General features: G+C 40.1%; 1 protein-coding gene across 1 annotated transcript in view; it reads right to left on the bottom strand.

Moving 5' to 3' along the window:
* Positions 1-17,295, bottom strand: part of GHR (growth hormone receptor) — a 316,033-nt gene that overhangs the window by 88,659 nt on the left and 210,079 nt on the right. Inside the window, exon 5 of the mRNA XM_032135754.2 lies at positions 3,513-3,578. Coding sequence (XP_031991645.1) covers positions 3,513-3,578 — 66 coding nt within the window. The remainder of the gene's footprint in view (positions 1-3,512; positions 3,579-17,295) is intronic.

The raw sequence follows: 17,295 nt of genomic DNA, 5'->3' as shown, positions 1-17,295 counted from the left end.
CCTTTTTGCCAGCACAGCAAAGCCCTAAGGGCTTACTTAGCAAATGGGACAGATAATTTTTGGTGAGCAAGAGAAGAAAGAGGTTACAGCAAGAGGTGATTCTTTAGGTTGTGCATCGTATGGGTTAATTTTAGCTGGTCCGGTTTGACCATATGTGTCTCTCCAGAGCTACTGAAATATCATGACCTCTCTCATAGAGCAGCATGGAGAAGGGAGGGATTGCTTCAGGCCATGAGTATCAGGTTTTGACTGAACTTAAAGGTGGGCAGGACTGATTTATATTTACAGAATCGAGGGTGAGGTGGGAGGAAGACAGATTCGATGACATGAGAAGTGTACCAGAGGTGGGAAAACACAGGGTGCCTGGGGAATGGTAAGTAGCCTGAACTTACAAGCAGGGGTGAGTGTTCAGTGTCTTGGGAAAGGTTTAAAGTTTAACGTTTAGGTAGTAGGGACAGCACTAAAGATATTTACTTCGAATGTAAGAAAATTATTGTTGGCAGGGGAAGATAGACGCAAGGAAGGAGAGATGGCGCAGGGGGTGGAAGGAGAGAGGAGGGAGATGCTGCTAAATGGTCACTGCACTGCACTGACTGGTAGGAGGTTGTTCAACACATCCTCCATACCTAGAGGTTATATTTTAACAAGGCACAATGTTTGGGCTTCTTAGACCCAAGTATAAAGTAAAGGTGACTTGGAGAGGGCAGTGGCATTTATTTTTTATGTTTGGTCAGTTCTGGCTAGGATTTGTCCTGACAGGGTTTTTATTTCATTTTTTCTTCCATGGGGTTTTGTTTTGAATCTGAGAACTTAGAAAAGTACACATAGGAAACGTGTAAATTATAATTGTATATTCTCAGGACATTTCATGTTAAACACTAACTTTTCATGTGAAATTATCTCTTTAGGGAGAATACGAGCTCCTTGATGTCAGGGCGGTATCTTACTCTGTCTCCCTCAGGGCACACAGCTAAAGGTTGGGTACACAGCAGACTGTTAAATATTTGTGACACAGTAACAGCATATACAGTGACAGAGTGAGATGATGTGAGCACTTGAGTCTGTCACATCTGGATGTGAGGCTCGTGATGATAAAGGTAACGATATGTTCAAGCATATGCACTATGATAGGTGCCCACTGTTACAGACACTGATATAGGTTACTTTAGCTAGTCGTTCCTGGGACAGAGAGCAGGTGACTTTTGATAAGGACAAGCTGGAAAGATAGGAGAAGTCAGTATCTATGTGATTTACCACATATGAATGAAATTAGCTAGTCGTCTTACGTATCATGAAGACAGGAAATCAACATATGCCAAATGACTGGTAGGAAGTTGTTCAACACATCCTCCATACCTAGAGGTTATATTTCAACAAGGCACAATGTTTACGCTTCTTAGACCCTGTGACTTAATAAAGAAAATTACTTAGAGAAATCCTACTGCCACTTTGGGGGAGAGTGGAGGGCAAAGTATTATGTTCGTGTCAGGAAGATGGTTTCAATGTGAAGCATGTACCATTAGTAACAGATTTCAACCGATTACTTCTCATTTCCTTACAGAATATAAAGCACATCACTCATCTGTTGAGTGATGGAAGGCTTTGGAATATACTGGCTGGGAAACCCAAACAGAACCAAAGAGCCACTTCTTTTACAATCTTTGTGTTAATTAGGGAGCAGCTTAACATGTCAGATCCTTCTTAAACAGGAGGGCTATAAAGGATTTGTGGTCTGGCACAACTGACAATTGAATGACAGTTGTTAAAAACACTACCAACTCTCATTTTTGGTCACCTCCAAGGAAATAATGTTAAAATCTCACATTGGAAATTAATTCTGCAATTTAGTCATAAAATTCAAATTATGATTTCATGACTCCAGAATAACAACAAGAATAGCGGTATCTTAACTGATTTAGGTACACTGTCTTCCCTTCCCTTATTGCATAATATGGACTCTAGCATATACTTCCACTGATGAAAAATATCCATCCCTAAAATTTAATTAAACAAGTACATACTACTCTGGATCAGAATTTTTTTTGGGAGATGTAAGGGATTTAGAAGAAGCATAAAATTTAGGCTTTGCGGGCTGGGCGCGGTGGCTCACGCTTGTAATCCCAGCACTTTGGGAGGTCGAGGCAGGCGGATCAGGAGGTCAGGAGATCGAGACCACGGTGAAACCCCGTCTCTACTAAAAATACAAAAAAAATTAGCCGGGTGTGGTGGCGGGCGCCTGTAGTCCCAGCTACTCGGAGAGGCTGAGACAGGAGAATGGCGTGAACCCCGGGAGGTGGAGCTTGCAGTGAGCCGAGATTGCGCCACTGCACTCCAGCCTGGGCGACAGAGCGAGACTCTGTCTCAAAAAAAAAAAAAAAAAAAAAAAAAAATTTAGGCTTTGCCTTAAAGTTCAATAGAAGTAATTCATTCATGTAGTCCACACAATCTGGTGAGTTCTATATGCAACGCTAACACACACATTAAAATATCAGGAGGTAAATGCTATCATGTAGTAAAGGACAAAGTTCCACGGAAGCAGAGAAGGCAGAAAATTGTTCAGGCCTAGAGAATTTGGAGAAGCTTCCCCACAGAGCTGATGTTGGGGTTCTGTCTTGTGGTTGAAGAGGAGATTGTCAAAAGATCAGGGGGGAATGTGTAAAAGTCATTTTAAGGGTAAGAAAGAGCTTACAAGAAGGCATAATTTTGAAGCTTAAGGCAATTTGGTTGGAGAGAAAAGTTTAACTTTCTACCAGTGTAATCCTTAGATAAATACTTCAAGATAATAATGATAATAATTTTAAAAAGAATTTATAAAAAGAGTCAGTTTCCTAAATTCAATAAATAATTGTTGATCCATGATTTATCATTTCCTCTTTTTTCCTCCTTCATTAATTTGGCCTTACTTAACCTCCAAGCATAAGCAAAAATAGAAAAAAGCAGCCTTGCAGAGAAGTTGTATTAGTTTGTTTCCATTGCTATAAAAATGTACCTGAGGCTGGGTAATTTATAAAGAAAAGTGACTTAAATGGCTCACAGTTCTGCAGGCTTTATTAGCATCTGCTTCTGCTGAAAGCCTCAGCAAGCCTACAACCATGGTGAAGCGGAGCAGGTGTTTCACAGGGTGAGAGTGGGAGCAAGAGATTGAAGGGGGAGGTGCCACACACTTTTAAACAACCAGATCTTAGGAGAACTCACTCACTATGGTGAGGACAGCACAAAGAGGAGGGTGCTCAACCATTCATGAGGAATCTGCCCACGTGACCCAAGCATCTCCTCCCAGTCTCCACTTCCAACATTGGGGATTACATGAGATTTGGAAGGGACAAACATCTAAACTATATCCGAAGTTAAAAAATAAATCCTTAAAAAATGTTTTGCTTGCCTATAAAATTTCAACTCGGTCACTATTCCAGTTACTAACATCCCAAATAACATAGAGAAAGGATAGTAGCTTAATTACACTAAAACACGGAAAATATCATTGAAGGAAGAAAAAGGACTGAAATTCTTACTTGTCTTTAGGTCTGGATTAACACTTTGCAGACTCCAGGATTCTCTGCTAAGGATAGCTGCTGTGGCTGAAACAGAAAGAGAAGAAAACCATTAGTCATCCCTGTCAAAACAATCTGATATGTCCCCGTGTAAACTAAAAATAAAATCCTCAGCTTTCCAAACCAACTGAATGGACCCCTTCCTGGCCAAGGGGACTCCAGAGAAAGGTTCCTGGCCACAACGGGAAGGCAGGTCGGATATACCTCCCCTTTGGAGTTTAGGCACAAGTGACCAGCATTAATGTTAAAATAGAGATAATAAGACTGACAGAATAGACTCTTTGGGCAATAAGATACTAAATTATAAACAAGACCTTAGTCCATGCAAGGCAAGGGTTAAATCACACCTGTAGGCCATTAATCTTGCTAAACAGGTCATTTTGTGGCTGACTCTGACATAGCATCCTTATCTTAATTTAAATATTTCTTTTTGCTAACTCTCAGCTTTTGTACAAAGTTTTGTTCCTTTAACCAACTGCAGATTAAAGAATCTCTGAACCAAACTGTGACCTGCAAGTCCCCACTTCAAGACATCCTGCCTTTTCAGGGTGAACCAATGTATACCTTCCATGTACTGATTTATGTCTTTGCCTGTAATTCCTGCCTCCCTGAAACATACAGAACCAAACTGAATCTGACGGCCTTGGGTACACTTTCTCAGGACTCCTGGAGACTGTGTATACTGGTGATATGGACAGGAGACAGGGAAACACTGGGTAGAAGAGGGTAGTTCCTGGGCAAAGGCCCCACCCTCAAGCCTGAAGACCTGCAGCCCTAAATGGGAACAGGCATTTCCATTTTCATGTCCAAAAAGCTGCCTTCTGGCCCAAAACACCCCCTATCCTGCACTCATATAAACTCTGAACCCGAGGTTCCAGAAGCAGACCAGCAGACCAACAGATCGGCACACCAGCAGACAGATGGTGAAATGATGCAGCAGAGAGAGAGAGAGAGAGAAGAGGAACATCTGGATGCTGAGAGGAGCTTGGCTGGGGGAGGTTGGAGAAGAGTCCAGCCACTGCGCTGCCCGACTTCAGAGGAAGTTCACCTTCCCACTCCATCCCCACTTCCCACTCCCCATCCATCTTGCTGAGAGCCGCCTCCACTACTCAATAAAACCTTGCACTCGTCCTTCGAGCCCCTGTATGATCTGATTTTTCTAGGACACTGGGCAAGAGCTTGGCATACAGAAAGCTGTCACACTGTCCCTCTGCCCTTGCTATAAGGCAGAGGGTCCATTGAGCTGATTAATGCTCAAGCTGTCTGTGGACTGCAAAGCTGAAAGAACTTTGTAACACTGGGGTTGCAGGCACCCCACCCCTAGACACTACCTCGGGGCTAAGGGGCCAAGGCACTTGCCCCAGCCTCTGCATCTGACCGTCTGTATTCTCCCCCTAGGAGTTTGAGCAGTGGGGCAACTGAACAGGTGAGCCACACCCCTGTTGCAAGCTCTGTGAGAGGGATCAGGGAACTCGCTCATTTCAATGGGGCCACAGTCACTTATATTGGCTCAGAATAAATCTCTTTAAAATATTTTACAGTTTGATTTTTCTGCTAACACCTGTTATGGCATCATTTTCAAATGATAAAGTATGATTTCTCCTCTCATAATAATCCCCCTTTTAAAAATTAAAATTGCACCTAACCTCTATAAAAACTCTTAAAAATCACAGCAAATGAAAACCTGGTCTTAATTACCTTTGGCCTCAAGCCTAGACACAGTAGGGGACAATTTTTTAAAAAAATTTCCTACATTATTTGAGTTTAAACTTGAATCTTATTTGTAAGAATGAGGAGAAATATAAATTCTTTTTAAACAGTTTGAAAAAAACTTCAGTAAAAAAAGTTTATTTTTAGAAATAAACGTGAATGATCCTGGAAGTAGGGAGGGAATGAAGGGAGGTGAAAAGCTCAACATGAGAGAAACAGAACTTTATGATGTGAGATGGTCCATAGTTCATCCATTATAAACACAGTTGTAATTTGATTGACATTAGTAGTAGGTGGCATAAAAAGGAAAAAATGAAAAATGGTGAATGTAGTGTCACTCTACCTTGAAGTAGTACAGTGGGTTGCTTTGTAAGCATCCCAGTTAAAAAAGTATGCATCTCTTGTCTGGGCTTGGTGGTGAAAGGTGTTTCTCCAGAATTCCCCATATCTGATCACATTACTTCTAAGTTATTCTTAGAGGGTCAGCATGGCTCAGGCCCACAGTAAATATTGAGTTTTACCTCCCAGTGAAACTACTGGTGATATTGTGAAATACATATTTGACCCTGTCTCCGTTTCTTGACACAGTTCCTAAAATCCTTCAAATCTCTGTAGTGATAAGTGTCTTTCGTATGCTAATGAGTTGACTGATGCCTGGGGGCTCCTGGAGAGCCTCAGTATGCGGGATGGTCACAGGAAAGACCAAGAGTTGATTAGAGGTTGAGACACTTCAGCCCCACTCTCCAACCTCTGGGAAGGGGAGAGGGACTAAAGGTTAATTTGATCACCAGTGGCCAATGTCTTAATCCGAGAGATTCTGGATAGCTGAACACATGAAGATGCTGCACTCAGAGAGGTCATGGAAACTCTGCAACTCCAACCCACATACCTTGCCCTATCCATTTCATCTGTGTCCTTTGTAATATCCTTTCTAATAAGCTGGTAAATGCAAGCAAGCTGTCTCAAATTATCAAACCTGAGGGGGAGATTGTGGGAACCCCAATTTACAGCTGATTGGCTAGAAGTATAGGTAACAACCTATTACTTGCAGTCGGCATCTGAAGTGGGGGGCAGTATTGTTGGAATGAGCCCTAAACCTGTGGTTATCTGATGCTATTTCCAGGTAGATAGACAGATTGTCAGAATTGAATTGAATTAGAGAACACCCAGTTGGTGTCCCACTGAAGAATCTGCTGGAGAATTTGTGTGGGGAGAGATTCCCGCCGAGGACTAAGTTCCGATATTTTATCTTGCCCAAATTCCTACCTAAGGGTTCTGGGGAGTCATGCCCTACAAACCATGGGTTCTCATCAGGTGGGTTTTATTTGACCCTGTATATTGTGACTTGCTTTTCAAGCTGACTCTGGCATAACATTATGAGACAAGGAAAAAATATTAACCCCAAAGTATATTTCCTTGCCATGCCTTGAAATTGCCCTACAAAGCCTCTTATGGGAAAAATCCACATTCTATAGAGAATCCCCTTCCCCCTTTGTTTTCCTTCCTTCCTTCCCAGATCCAGGCAGTAATCAACTAAGAGCCAGGCACAGTTTTAGGTCCAATAAGAAACATATCTTAACCTGAATAGTCCTTTCCATTAATCCCAGGTCTTCAGACAAACTCAACTAATTGTCAACCAGAAAATGTTTAAATTTACCTATAGCCTGGAAGCCCCCCATTTGAGTTTTCCTGCCTTTCTGAACCCAACCAATGTATTTCTTAAATGTATTTGATTGATGTCTTATGCCTCCCTAAAATATATAAAACCAAGCTGTACCCTGACCACCTTGGGCACATGTTCTCAGGACCTCCTGACGGCTATGTCACAGGCCATGGTCACTCACATTTGGCTCAGAAAAAATCTCTTCAAATATTTTACAGAGTTTGACTCTTCGTCGACACCACACACATTTTGGTGATCTCTGGTCACTAAAACATTCCGTGTTGTGAGAGTATAGTAGGAGAAAATGAATTTTTTTTTACATGCTCTCAGATTATTAATACTTTTGTTTCAGTCCTTAATAGAAACCCACAGTAACAATGCCAAGAAATCTATTTCTGATATAAAACAAGAAAGGGAAAGAAAATAAAGATGTACTGGACAGTGAGCTGACTCATTCCCATCTCTCTGAATGTCAGAGCCTGGTGAGTCCAATTCATCTGCCCCTGAGCCGCTTTTCAATGTACTTTTTCAGTAACTCCTCCCAGTTAGCTAACTGGGAAGCAGCCTTTCAGCTGTGAAAGTGTTTCTTTTTTATTCTCTCTCTAAATTTTATTATTATCTTCATCTATAGATCATTTACTCTCATATGCAATAAGGAATTACGACAAAAAGCAAACATTTTCCTAAAGTAAATAAAGTACTACACCTTGATTTTAAAGTGGCCGGAAAGCAAAATTGCATGGTAACAATTCCTTCAAATCTACTTGCTGCTCTGATACTCTAAGTTTTTATTATTACCATTGTTTTCTAGAACCATTGCCACCACCATCACAGATCTTTGCTACAAATCAGAGAACACTTTGTTTCATTACTTCTTTCTCTAAGATGAGCACTAAAAGAGGAGCTTTGGTCAAGTTTCAGTAAGTTTGTATAACTGACAACTATGTATTACTTGAGAAAGTTTTGATGGTTCAAAGGAAGAAAAAAAATTAAGTTAATCAAAATAATAACAAAGAAAGTGAAAGGAAATTTTTGTAGGTGATAGGTTTATTGCATACATGCAGTAATAATTTCATGGATGTATACTTATCTCCAAATTCATGAAGCTGTATACATTAAATATGCACATATTTTTGTATGCCAACCATATCTCAATAAAGTGGTTTTAAAAATATGTTAACCATGGGATAGCACATAAACGTATGTGTTATTTTGGTCAAAATTACGTAGAAAGTTTGTCTCAATTTTCAGCTTGAATCTGAGAAAACTAATGGACGACAATTTCCAGGCCTAACATCAGCAGTAAAGTTGACAAATTTTTCCACGATGGCAGAAATGGAATGTGGGGGTCAGTTATGAGACCCTAAGGAGAGTGCAGAGCCAAAGCTCAGGCCTGGAAATGCTTGGGGAGCCCTGGTCAGCCTTGAATCTTCACAAACCAGCATTTATTTATTTATTTTTTTGCAAACAGACATCTGGTGACTTTGCCTTCATCGTGCATTTGGTGACATTTTCACAAAGCAAAAAGTCTTAGTCAGCTAACACTCCTGAAAATATGTAATGAATCGAGACATAAAAGGAACAAATGGTACCCTCATGGAAAGACTACAGATTTATGCTACTGCTGAGAGGGTGCTGGTTAAAAAGTAAAGCACGATGAACAAAACTGTGCTGGCTTAGCAAATGGAAGTGTCATTCTCAGTCATCAATTTTAATTAGCGTCAGAGCCATGTACCTGATGTCTAGAGGTGCTGAGCAGTAAGCGAAAAACAAGTAAAGGAAGACCATGAGCAGAGAATCACATCCAATAGTAACAAAGTTAATGAAACCATTACGAACTGTGGTCTTGGTTATGAGATCATAACCAAGGACTCCATTTATTAACTATTCCCAACAAATCAATAAATAGGCACTTTTAAATGCCGGGTTATAAAATAAACTAGCTGCAGCCCCCTGGCCTCAGTGAGCCCACATTTTTCTAGGCAGGGATCTATAAAGAAAGAGTGGTCAAGCATTGGAGGAACAATGGAATATCTGTTAACAAATTTGGACAAACTTCCTTGGGAAGGTGACTCCTTGAGACAGGTGCTAAATTTGGGATAAAGGGTAATGTGGAGGAAAAGAAAGGGCAGTTGGGGCCAAGGAAACAAAGGTGCAGAAGGTACAAAGGTGCAGAAGACACAGCCTGGGCATGTAAAGAGCTGTGATGTGTTGGGAGTGCATGGATGGAGCTGAGGATGTGTTGAATTAGGGAAGAAGCAAGGGCACATCAGGGAGAACCTAGCCAAAGAACTTAATTTTGATTCTGCAAACACTGGGGAACTACTAGTTTGCTATGCTTGGAGGTGGAGCACCTCACAGTGTACTTACCAAGACCAGAACTGACTGCAATTGAACTTTCCCTACTTACACTCGACCTCGTACTCAACTTCTCAACAGAAACACATATCTGGGCCTTGGTTTCTCTGTGTTTAAAATTGAGAGAGTAAAAGTATCTATATATATATAAGGTTTAAATCAGTTAGTACATGCAAATCATTTCGTTTACAATACAATTAGTGATAAGTAAATGTTATATATGCTTATCATTGTTACTGTTTTTGTCATTGTTATTATTGCTAGTCACTACCTTGACAGCAGGGGCATGTCTTTTCCTATGGAGAACCTGACAATGTGTTTACATTAGACTTTGTGCACTTAGGCTTTTACTGATTTGAAGAAGGGATGTTGTCATAAACCCAGCTAGACTATTTAGGCCCTCCCGGTGCAGGCTGTATGTAGGCAGCGGGTTCTGTTCTTTAAGGGTGTTTGGCAAATGTGTTGGTGGAGTAGGGGATGGAAATCTACTTATGGCAATGATTCAGCCTGAGACTAAGTGCAGCCAATCCCAGTTCTCTAGTGTGTCATTAAGGGAGCGAGAGTAGGAGAATCGACGTTCTGGCAGGAATCATAATTCACCAGTTGTGTAGCAATGGCATTTAGAAATACCCCTGAATAGACAGTGCAAACACAAGTAAACATAGTACCATATACAGCAACCGTTCTATACAATTACAGGAGGTAATGCATGTAAAGGGCCTCACACAGTAGTTATTAAATATACCAAGTCTAGGGCCCTGCCCCAGATTGATAGAGTCTGAATCTCTAAGTCCCTGGTCACTCTACATTTTGGAAAGGTTCTGGGAATGTGTATGCTTACCTTGCCCTTCCACACCCCTCCCTGCCAGCTGATTCTTATGACAAGACACACAATATGTTTAGGAAGCTTTTCACTATACCTTCTTGCTCTGGTCAGAATCACCATATCCTCTGCAGGGCTCTGCCTCTAGGGTTTCCCCACCATGTGCCACAATTGGTACTCATGAGGAGGCACTTGATAAAGTATATGCTGATTGATTTATCTCAATGTCACAAGCATCACAAAGTTATAGTGATGAAGCCAGGTTGCTAAGGCTTTGGGCAGAAATAACCTTCAGGGATCAAGTCTCAAAGAACCAGGTGAGATGTGTGATGTCCTTAGCAGCCAGGCCCCCTCCTTTTGCTCTGTGGTTGGATACTACTCAGTGGGTCCTCAGGCTGCAATCCTTTTTTTGGTCATGGCTACCCCTTGGCATACCAAGTCCACCAGGCCTGAGTGCAGTGACAGTTCTAAGCTGGAATATGTTTTGTGGCTCAGTGAATTAGTTACATTCCCATCCATAGTTTCTCCTGAACCAAAGTGTATTATCTCGTACATGTTATGACTCTTGGCAGCTCTAAAGAAGCCTGTGTAATCTAAACAGAAAATCTCTGAGCCCTTCCAAGAGACAGTATTACCTCCCCACATCTCCATGAGGGAGTGTATTTCCTCTATACTTGAACAGCAAATCATACAGCATATTACATGAGCTAGAGAATTTAAACAAATAAAACAGGAACTGTGAAATGGTGCTGGTGGTTTCAAACACTTTTTAATGCTTTACAGTAAAATAATAGATAACAAATTTGGAAGATAAACCAGTATCATTAAAAAAAGCACAGGTTCAAATAAATCTGCAGCAGCCACATTTTGCTGTTAATGTATTTTGAGAATAGCAGGGCTTCAACAAGAATCAATGCGCAATGATAAAGACCTTCTTTTCTCACAGGTCCTATCTCTGGCTTAGAGGGACAAATGTGGAAGTTTCCTAACAGCTTCAAGCTTCACATATTATTTCCTGTCTAGCAGTGTTCTGCTTGGTGAGTTTTTCATAAACATCCTCCTGACATAAGCTTGTGCATGTGCTGAGACATCCGCTTGCAATTACAGACAGATACTAGAGTCTGGCTTTTCAAATGCAGTCCCTAGCGTAATAAGGCCAGTTAAAGGTGCAGTAGTGACATCCAGGGAACACATTGGTGGTGGTGTTTTCCCAAAGAATACTGAAAGGAGCAGGCAATATGAATGCTGTCTCTCAGCTGGCCTGTATCTTCCCAGTAATTCCTCCAGCTTTTCCTTCCTACTGTTACAATAGCAGCGAAACACTCTGCCCAGCTAGCCACCCCAAAAGCTGCTTTTCATTATGGAGAACAGCAGAGGTGTCAACACCAGGCCATAATCAGTAAGAGTTTGCTAGGCCATGGGATAACAGGAGTACAGATTAATCACAGCAATGCTAAAAGGAATAAATGGAATCACATTTTGGCACTGGGCCAAGATCAATCCTAGGTAGGCCAGCCAGGAGTATATGACTGAAATTGGAAGGATATTCAAAGAGAATATTAGAAGGTTAGATGGAGATGTAAGGGAGAATGACAGAAGTGACTATCTCTTCCCTTAGAATGTTATCATAGATCTTTTTAAGATTTGTGAATTCACTCATTCAAAATAGTAGTGAGGAGGTTGATTTAATTAAGTCTGGAGCTCAGCTGGTGACTCATAGGTAGTGTGCTGGAGCCACCTTCTCTTCCTAATTCTGTGTTCAGTTGCATCACGTTATCAACTTTAAATCAGGCACAGTGAGAATATTTACACCAAAAAAAATTAGCAAGTCCAACAAATGAAGAATTCCTACCTTCTAATCCTGTGTAAAACCATCCACCTTTCAAGGTCAATCTAAGTGTCTTCTTTAGGAAGCACTTTTTCTTTCTCCCAGTTGGGATCCATCTCTACATTCTTTGTGCTTCTACAACACCAATTTTGTTTTTAATATCTGGACAATGGCACTTATTATTCCATGTCTGATATGTTAGTTATCTAACTGCCCAATGAATAATAAGCTTGAAGTCTGAAGGTAAGGATCATGGCTCATTCTCCTTTTGATCCATCACAGCATTAGCACAGTTCCTTAAATATAGGGAGTGCTCAATACATATTTGTAAAATTACTAAATATTTAACTTTCAAAAAATGTTGTGCGGCATTATGATTTTACTTATAATATTACTTTGAATTTACCATATATTTTGAGTTCTCTGAAGTCTCAATTTGCACAAAAGAAGATTCTAAAGTACATTATCAGATGCTATAACAAGTGTCCTTTTGGAACCACGAATACTCAAATTTGAGGCAAAGTCAACATATTTTAACTAGGTTTATGACATCTAGTCCTTTGCTAGTGTTTGATAAGGGAAAAAATAATAAAAATAAGATTAATTTCTTCCACTTGCTGTCACCTGCATGAATGCATTTGTCTGGTTTTGCATGCAGCAGCATGTTTGTCTTTGGATACTGACATACGTGGTGCTTGTTGCTTGGTACTTGTTTACTAGGCTGATACTGGTAGTAGTGAGTCTTAAGTCACAGGAATTAGTTGTTTTGGCAAACTCGTAGATCTTCTTGTTCAGACCAGGTGCCATTCAGCATGTCAGAGGTGTCCTAAGAAAGCATATACTTTGGCAGAGGTTTTAAGGTGTATTTTTCCCTCTATGGGCAAAGGCATCTTTCATAAACACATTGGCCTGGGCTCCTGCCACTCTGTCTCTCATTTCCAAGCTCACTCTTCAATTTCCACCCAACATTTCTTGAATAAATTTCGTTCTCTTGGAAGTAGGTATTTCAGAGCTAGAAAAAGTAATCCTGAGTAAGAGTTGCTGTGTGTGAGTACTTACAATGTGCCAGGCACTGTCCTAGTTGCTGGGGAGTCAATGGCAAAAACAGCAGATGGAATTCTGCCTTCCTGGACCCATGTTCTAGTGTGTACATGGATGAACACATAAGGAAATAGATGTGTATTATAATGCCAGGCAGCTGGGAAGATGTGGGGAGAGTGGCTCTTATAGATCCGAAGGTATGGTAATGAGCCACACAGATGTTTTGTGGAAGAACATTCCAGGCAATATGAAGCAAGAATATAGGCCCTGAAATGGGTTTGAGGAGTAGAAGGGAGGTATGTGTGGCAGGAGTAGAGAGAGTGAGAGAAGAACAGAAGGATTTGAGGTTGTGGAGGTGCAAGAGGCCAGATGTTGCAGGGTCTTGCAGCCTGGAAATAAACTTATGAACTGTTCACCATGTCAGATTCCATGAAATAGACCCCAGTGAGCTGGAATTGCTATTGCTGTTCCCCTTATGATGTATCTTTTCCACTGCAATCCTTTACTGTCACAGTTGGGAACTGGGAGGTCTTGGGGATGGGTCCTTAAGCTATGTGGTATGTGGCTTTAATTCACTAATTAACTTTATTCCATGGTACTTGATCTGGGTTACAGGCACAGACCAGAGGGCCATTTGTTTCTTCAAGACATATTATTGAGCACCTATTATGTGCAAGGCACTATAATAGGCACTGGGATATGGTTGTAAACAGACTAATGCTGGCCCCAGGGTTCATTTCTCTCCATTCCCTTAAATGGACCTTTGCCCCAGACCAACATGTCTGCTTGGGTCTTTGTCTACCTTATACCATTATCCTTGCTTTCTCCAGAATAGGGGGAAGATCAGAGGCAATTCCCATCTATAAGTAGAAATAATATTTCAAAAAAATGAAATAATGTATGTGAAGTACTGAGCAGAATGCCTGGCACATAGTAAGTTAAGTGCTTCTGATTATGATTGCTTGTGAATTAATGGTATTTATTATATATGTCACTCATCTGATAGTTAATTATGCTGTATCTGGCATTATTTGCTTCGCATATGTTTATGCTGTTGCTCCCTCAATTAGATTGTAAGTCTGTTGAAAGGAGCAACCTCATTTTATCTTTTCCAACTCTGCACACAGCAGGCTCTCAATAAATACCTGTAATATATTTACTCTCTGACCTTTTATTCTAACAACCTCTTTTTAAATTAATTAGCAGTCTTAGCAGAAAAATGTATACATTTTATGGATTTATCTGTTACTTTTGTATGTAGTAAAAATGAAAACTTTGATGCAGCTCCCCTCACATACTTGAATCAGACATTTTAGATTCACTTTCTAAAGGCCAATTTTGGAAAGGAATTGTTGACACTCTCTTTTGGCCAACATGGAAGTGGTTCCAGAAACTATTTTGCAGTAGAAAATGGAAGCTCTACTAGAAAGCAAATGTAGATGGATATGGTGACAGTCTACCTAGACATGGCCCTGGGCAGTAAAGTACCTACCTGATGCTTAGTTTTTTCAACTTTGACCTTTTTTTGTTGTGCTTTCTGAAGTTCTTGGCTCTATTGAGAAGTATCCTTTATGGGTATTGAACTTTAAATCTAAATCTAACTTCAGTTAAAATTTTTAAAATGGACAACTAAATGAGAGTCAAAAAGGTAATCAAAGCACACAACATCATTTAAAATGGAGAATTATACCAGGTATGAAAAAGAAAAGTTTCATAGCTATAGGGCAGGCAATGCCTTAAAAGTCTAGAATATAAATTTTGTTTCCTTGTTTGAATTCTGTTTAATGTAATGACAATATGACATAAAGAAAAAGTCAAAAGCCTCATTGATAACCCATACACGGCCACTCCACTGGCCATAGATGTCTTGCACAGTGTGTCTTTGTGTCAGCCTGAAGGGGCAACCTGCCCCATATGCTTTTTGGCAGAACAGGGACACTGTATGGCTTTAAGTATTCCCTGATCGAATGTGGGAAAAGAAGCAGTTAGCCAAGTTCTGAACACAGTATTTATTGTGCTGAGGCCAGGAGGTGAGGGGGGAAATGGGGAGGAACAGAACTCCCACACAACTTCTGCCTTGTTCTGCTTTCTGGTGGATGTAAGTTAAGAAGGTTAACAAAGATACCTCTGGGTAAATGATGTAAGGAAGATCCAGGGCTTCAAGTTTAGGATCTGCAGCAAATGCTGTGTGTGTGTGTGTCTGTGTGTGTGTGTCTTTGTGTGTGTGTAAAATGAACTTCCTAGCAGCAGCTAGTGCCACTGAAGAGCAACCAGAATAATGTATGACCATTTAGATTACAAATGAGCTTGGTTTGCTATTAGCCCCTTGCCCTAAATTAGAAAATCTAGTCTTCTTCTTCTTCTTCTTCTTCTTCTTTTTTTTTTTCTTTTTAAGGGAATGAGCATGTACAAAAAGGGGATCTATAGAAGCCAGAAATGGTTGGGCCACTAACACCATTTCAAACAATAATCCCAACAGACATTTCTCTTTCTAAAGAACACCACCAAAAAAGAATTGAAAACCTACATGGAAAGCATACTCCATTTTCGGCTTCTTAGGGGTTGCGCTCCCAGGAATTTCCTTTCCATTCCTGGATCTTTTAAGTCCTTGCCTGAATGGCTGTCTCTACTTCCTAATTTCTCCTCTTCTCAATCTACTTTGGTTTTACTTCTAATCCTTCCATTCCACTAAACCTGTTCTTATCAAATTCAATAGTCCCTTCTTATTTCTTATATTACTTAACTTCTCAGATGCATTTGACCCAGTACCTTACTGTCTTTTAAAAATATGCTCTTTGCTTAGCTTTGAGGATGCCTGATCCACTTGGTGTCCCTTCTAGGTCACCGACTGTTCTTTCTTGGTGTCCTTTACTGGCTTCTTTTCCTCTGCCTGACCCGTAAATATTGGCCTGTCACAAAACTCTTCCCTCCAATATTCTAGATTTTTTTTCCCCCTGCAAAGAGAATCTCATCGAGTCTCATGGCTTTAAATATCACCTACACATTGATGGTTCCAAATGTCTGTCTTAGTCTGAGCCTCTCCATTGAACTTCAGACTCTACTCAGCCTCTTCAGCATCTTCAGTTGGTATCTAATAGGTATCTCAATCCTAACACAGAACTCTCGAGTAATGTCTGAAAAAAACTGTTCTTCCTAAATTCTTCTCTATCTCTGAAAATTGTTTTACCATCCACTCAGGTACTTAAGCCAAACACTTCTGAGTCATCTTTGTCACTTCACTTTCTCTAACTCCTTCCAACTCATTTAACCATCAACAAGTTCTTTCAGTTCCATCTCAATCCATTCACTTCTCTCCATCTCCTTTGCTATTATTATAGCCCATGTGTCCAGCACCTTTTTCCCGAATAATCAAATAGTTTCCTAACTAGTCTTCCTACTTCCACTTTTGCCTTCCTTCAATTAACTACCAAAACAATTAACCTTTTTAAGGCATAAGTAAGATCATGCTACCTCACTGGCTAAAATTCTCTAGTGGCTTCCCATGTAATCAGAGTAAAGTCCAAATTCCTTATCTTGGCCACCAAGATCCCCAAGTGGTAAATATGATCACAGATCATTAGTATATTTCCTAACAGAAAAATGTGGCCAAAGTGTATGTTGTAAGCAAGCAGCATAAGAGTGTGAAAGGATACTATGACTTCCAAAAAATTCTAGAAGTCACATTAAAATGTGGACCATTTGTAATACTTATTTCCAATCATTAGAATCTATCTAAAGCTTCTAGGAATTTCCATCATTTTCCCTCTGTGAACATTTTCTTACAATAGATTGGCATATGTGGGCATATTTTAGAAATATTACAATTTATAGTCACATAATTTTCTTGATTACAACTCAATTAATTCTATGTTTTTTTTTTTCCAAATTTCTACTGCTATGATGCAGACTTAGAAAATAACCTCCCTTGTTTCTTGAGTTTAACCATAATACGTGCTGACTATTCACAACCAGACACATACATAAAGGTAAAGGGATGATACATCCATACTGTTTGAAAATATCTCCTTTAAATCTATTTCTTGATGATGAAAAATATTGTGATGAAGAGCTAATTATACAGAATCATTTGTCAATGCATTTATATGAGCATTTCCTAAATGCCTAGCTCTTGGTTAAGTTAGGACTAAAGAAAAGTAGCTGAAGACATGATTCTTGAGCTTAGAAGTTACAGCCTAGTCAGGGAGCAAAACTAACAACAGAACAGATGTCACCAGAGGCTCCTCAGGGCTAAAATGTTTAGAACTAACTGATGCCCAAGAGTGATACATTTCTGCTGAAAGTTTCTGTAATTAGTAACATG

This window comes from Hylobates moloch, unplaced genomic scaffold (assembly GCF_009828535.3).
Source record: "Hylobates moloch isolate HMO894 unplaced genomic scaffold, HMol_V3 SCAFFOLD_17, whole genome shotgun sequence".
NCBI lineage: Eukaryota > Metazoa > Chordata > Mammalia > Primates > Hylobatidae > Hylobates > Hylobates moloch.
The sequence above is the reverse complement of the archived record's forward strand: the minus strand, read 5'-3'. Positions and strand labels throughout refer to the sequence as shown.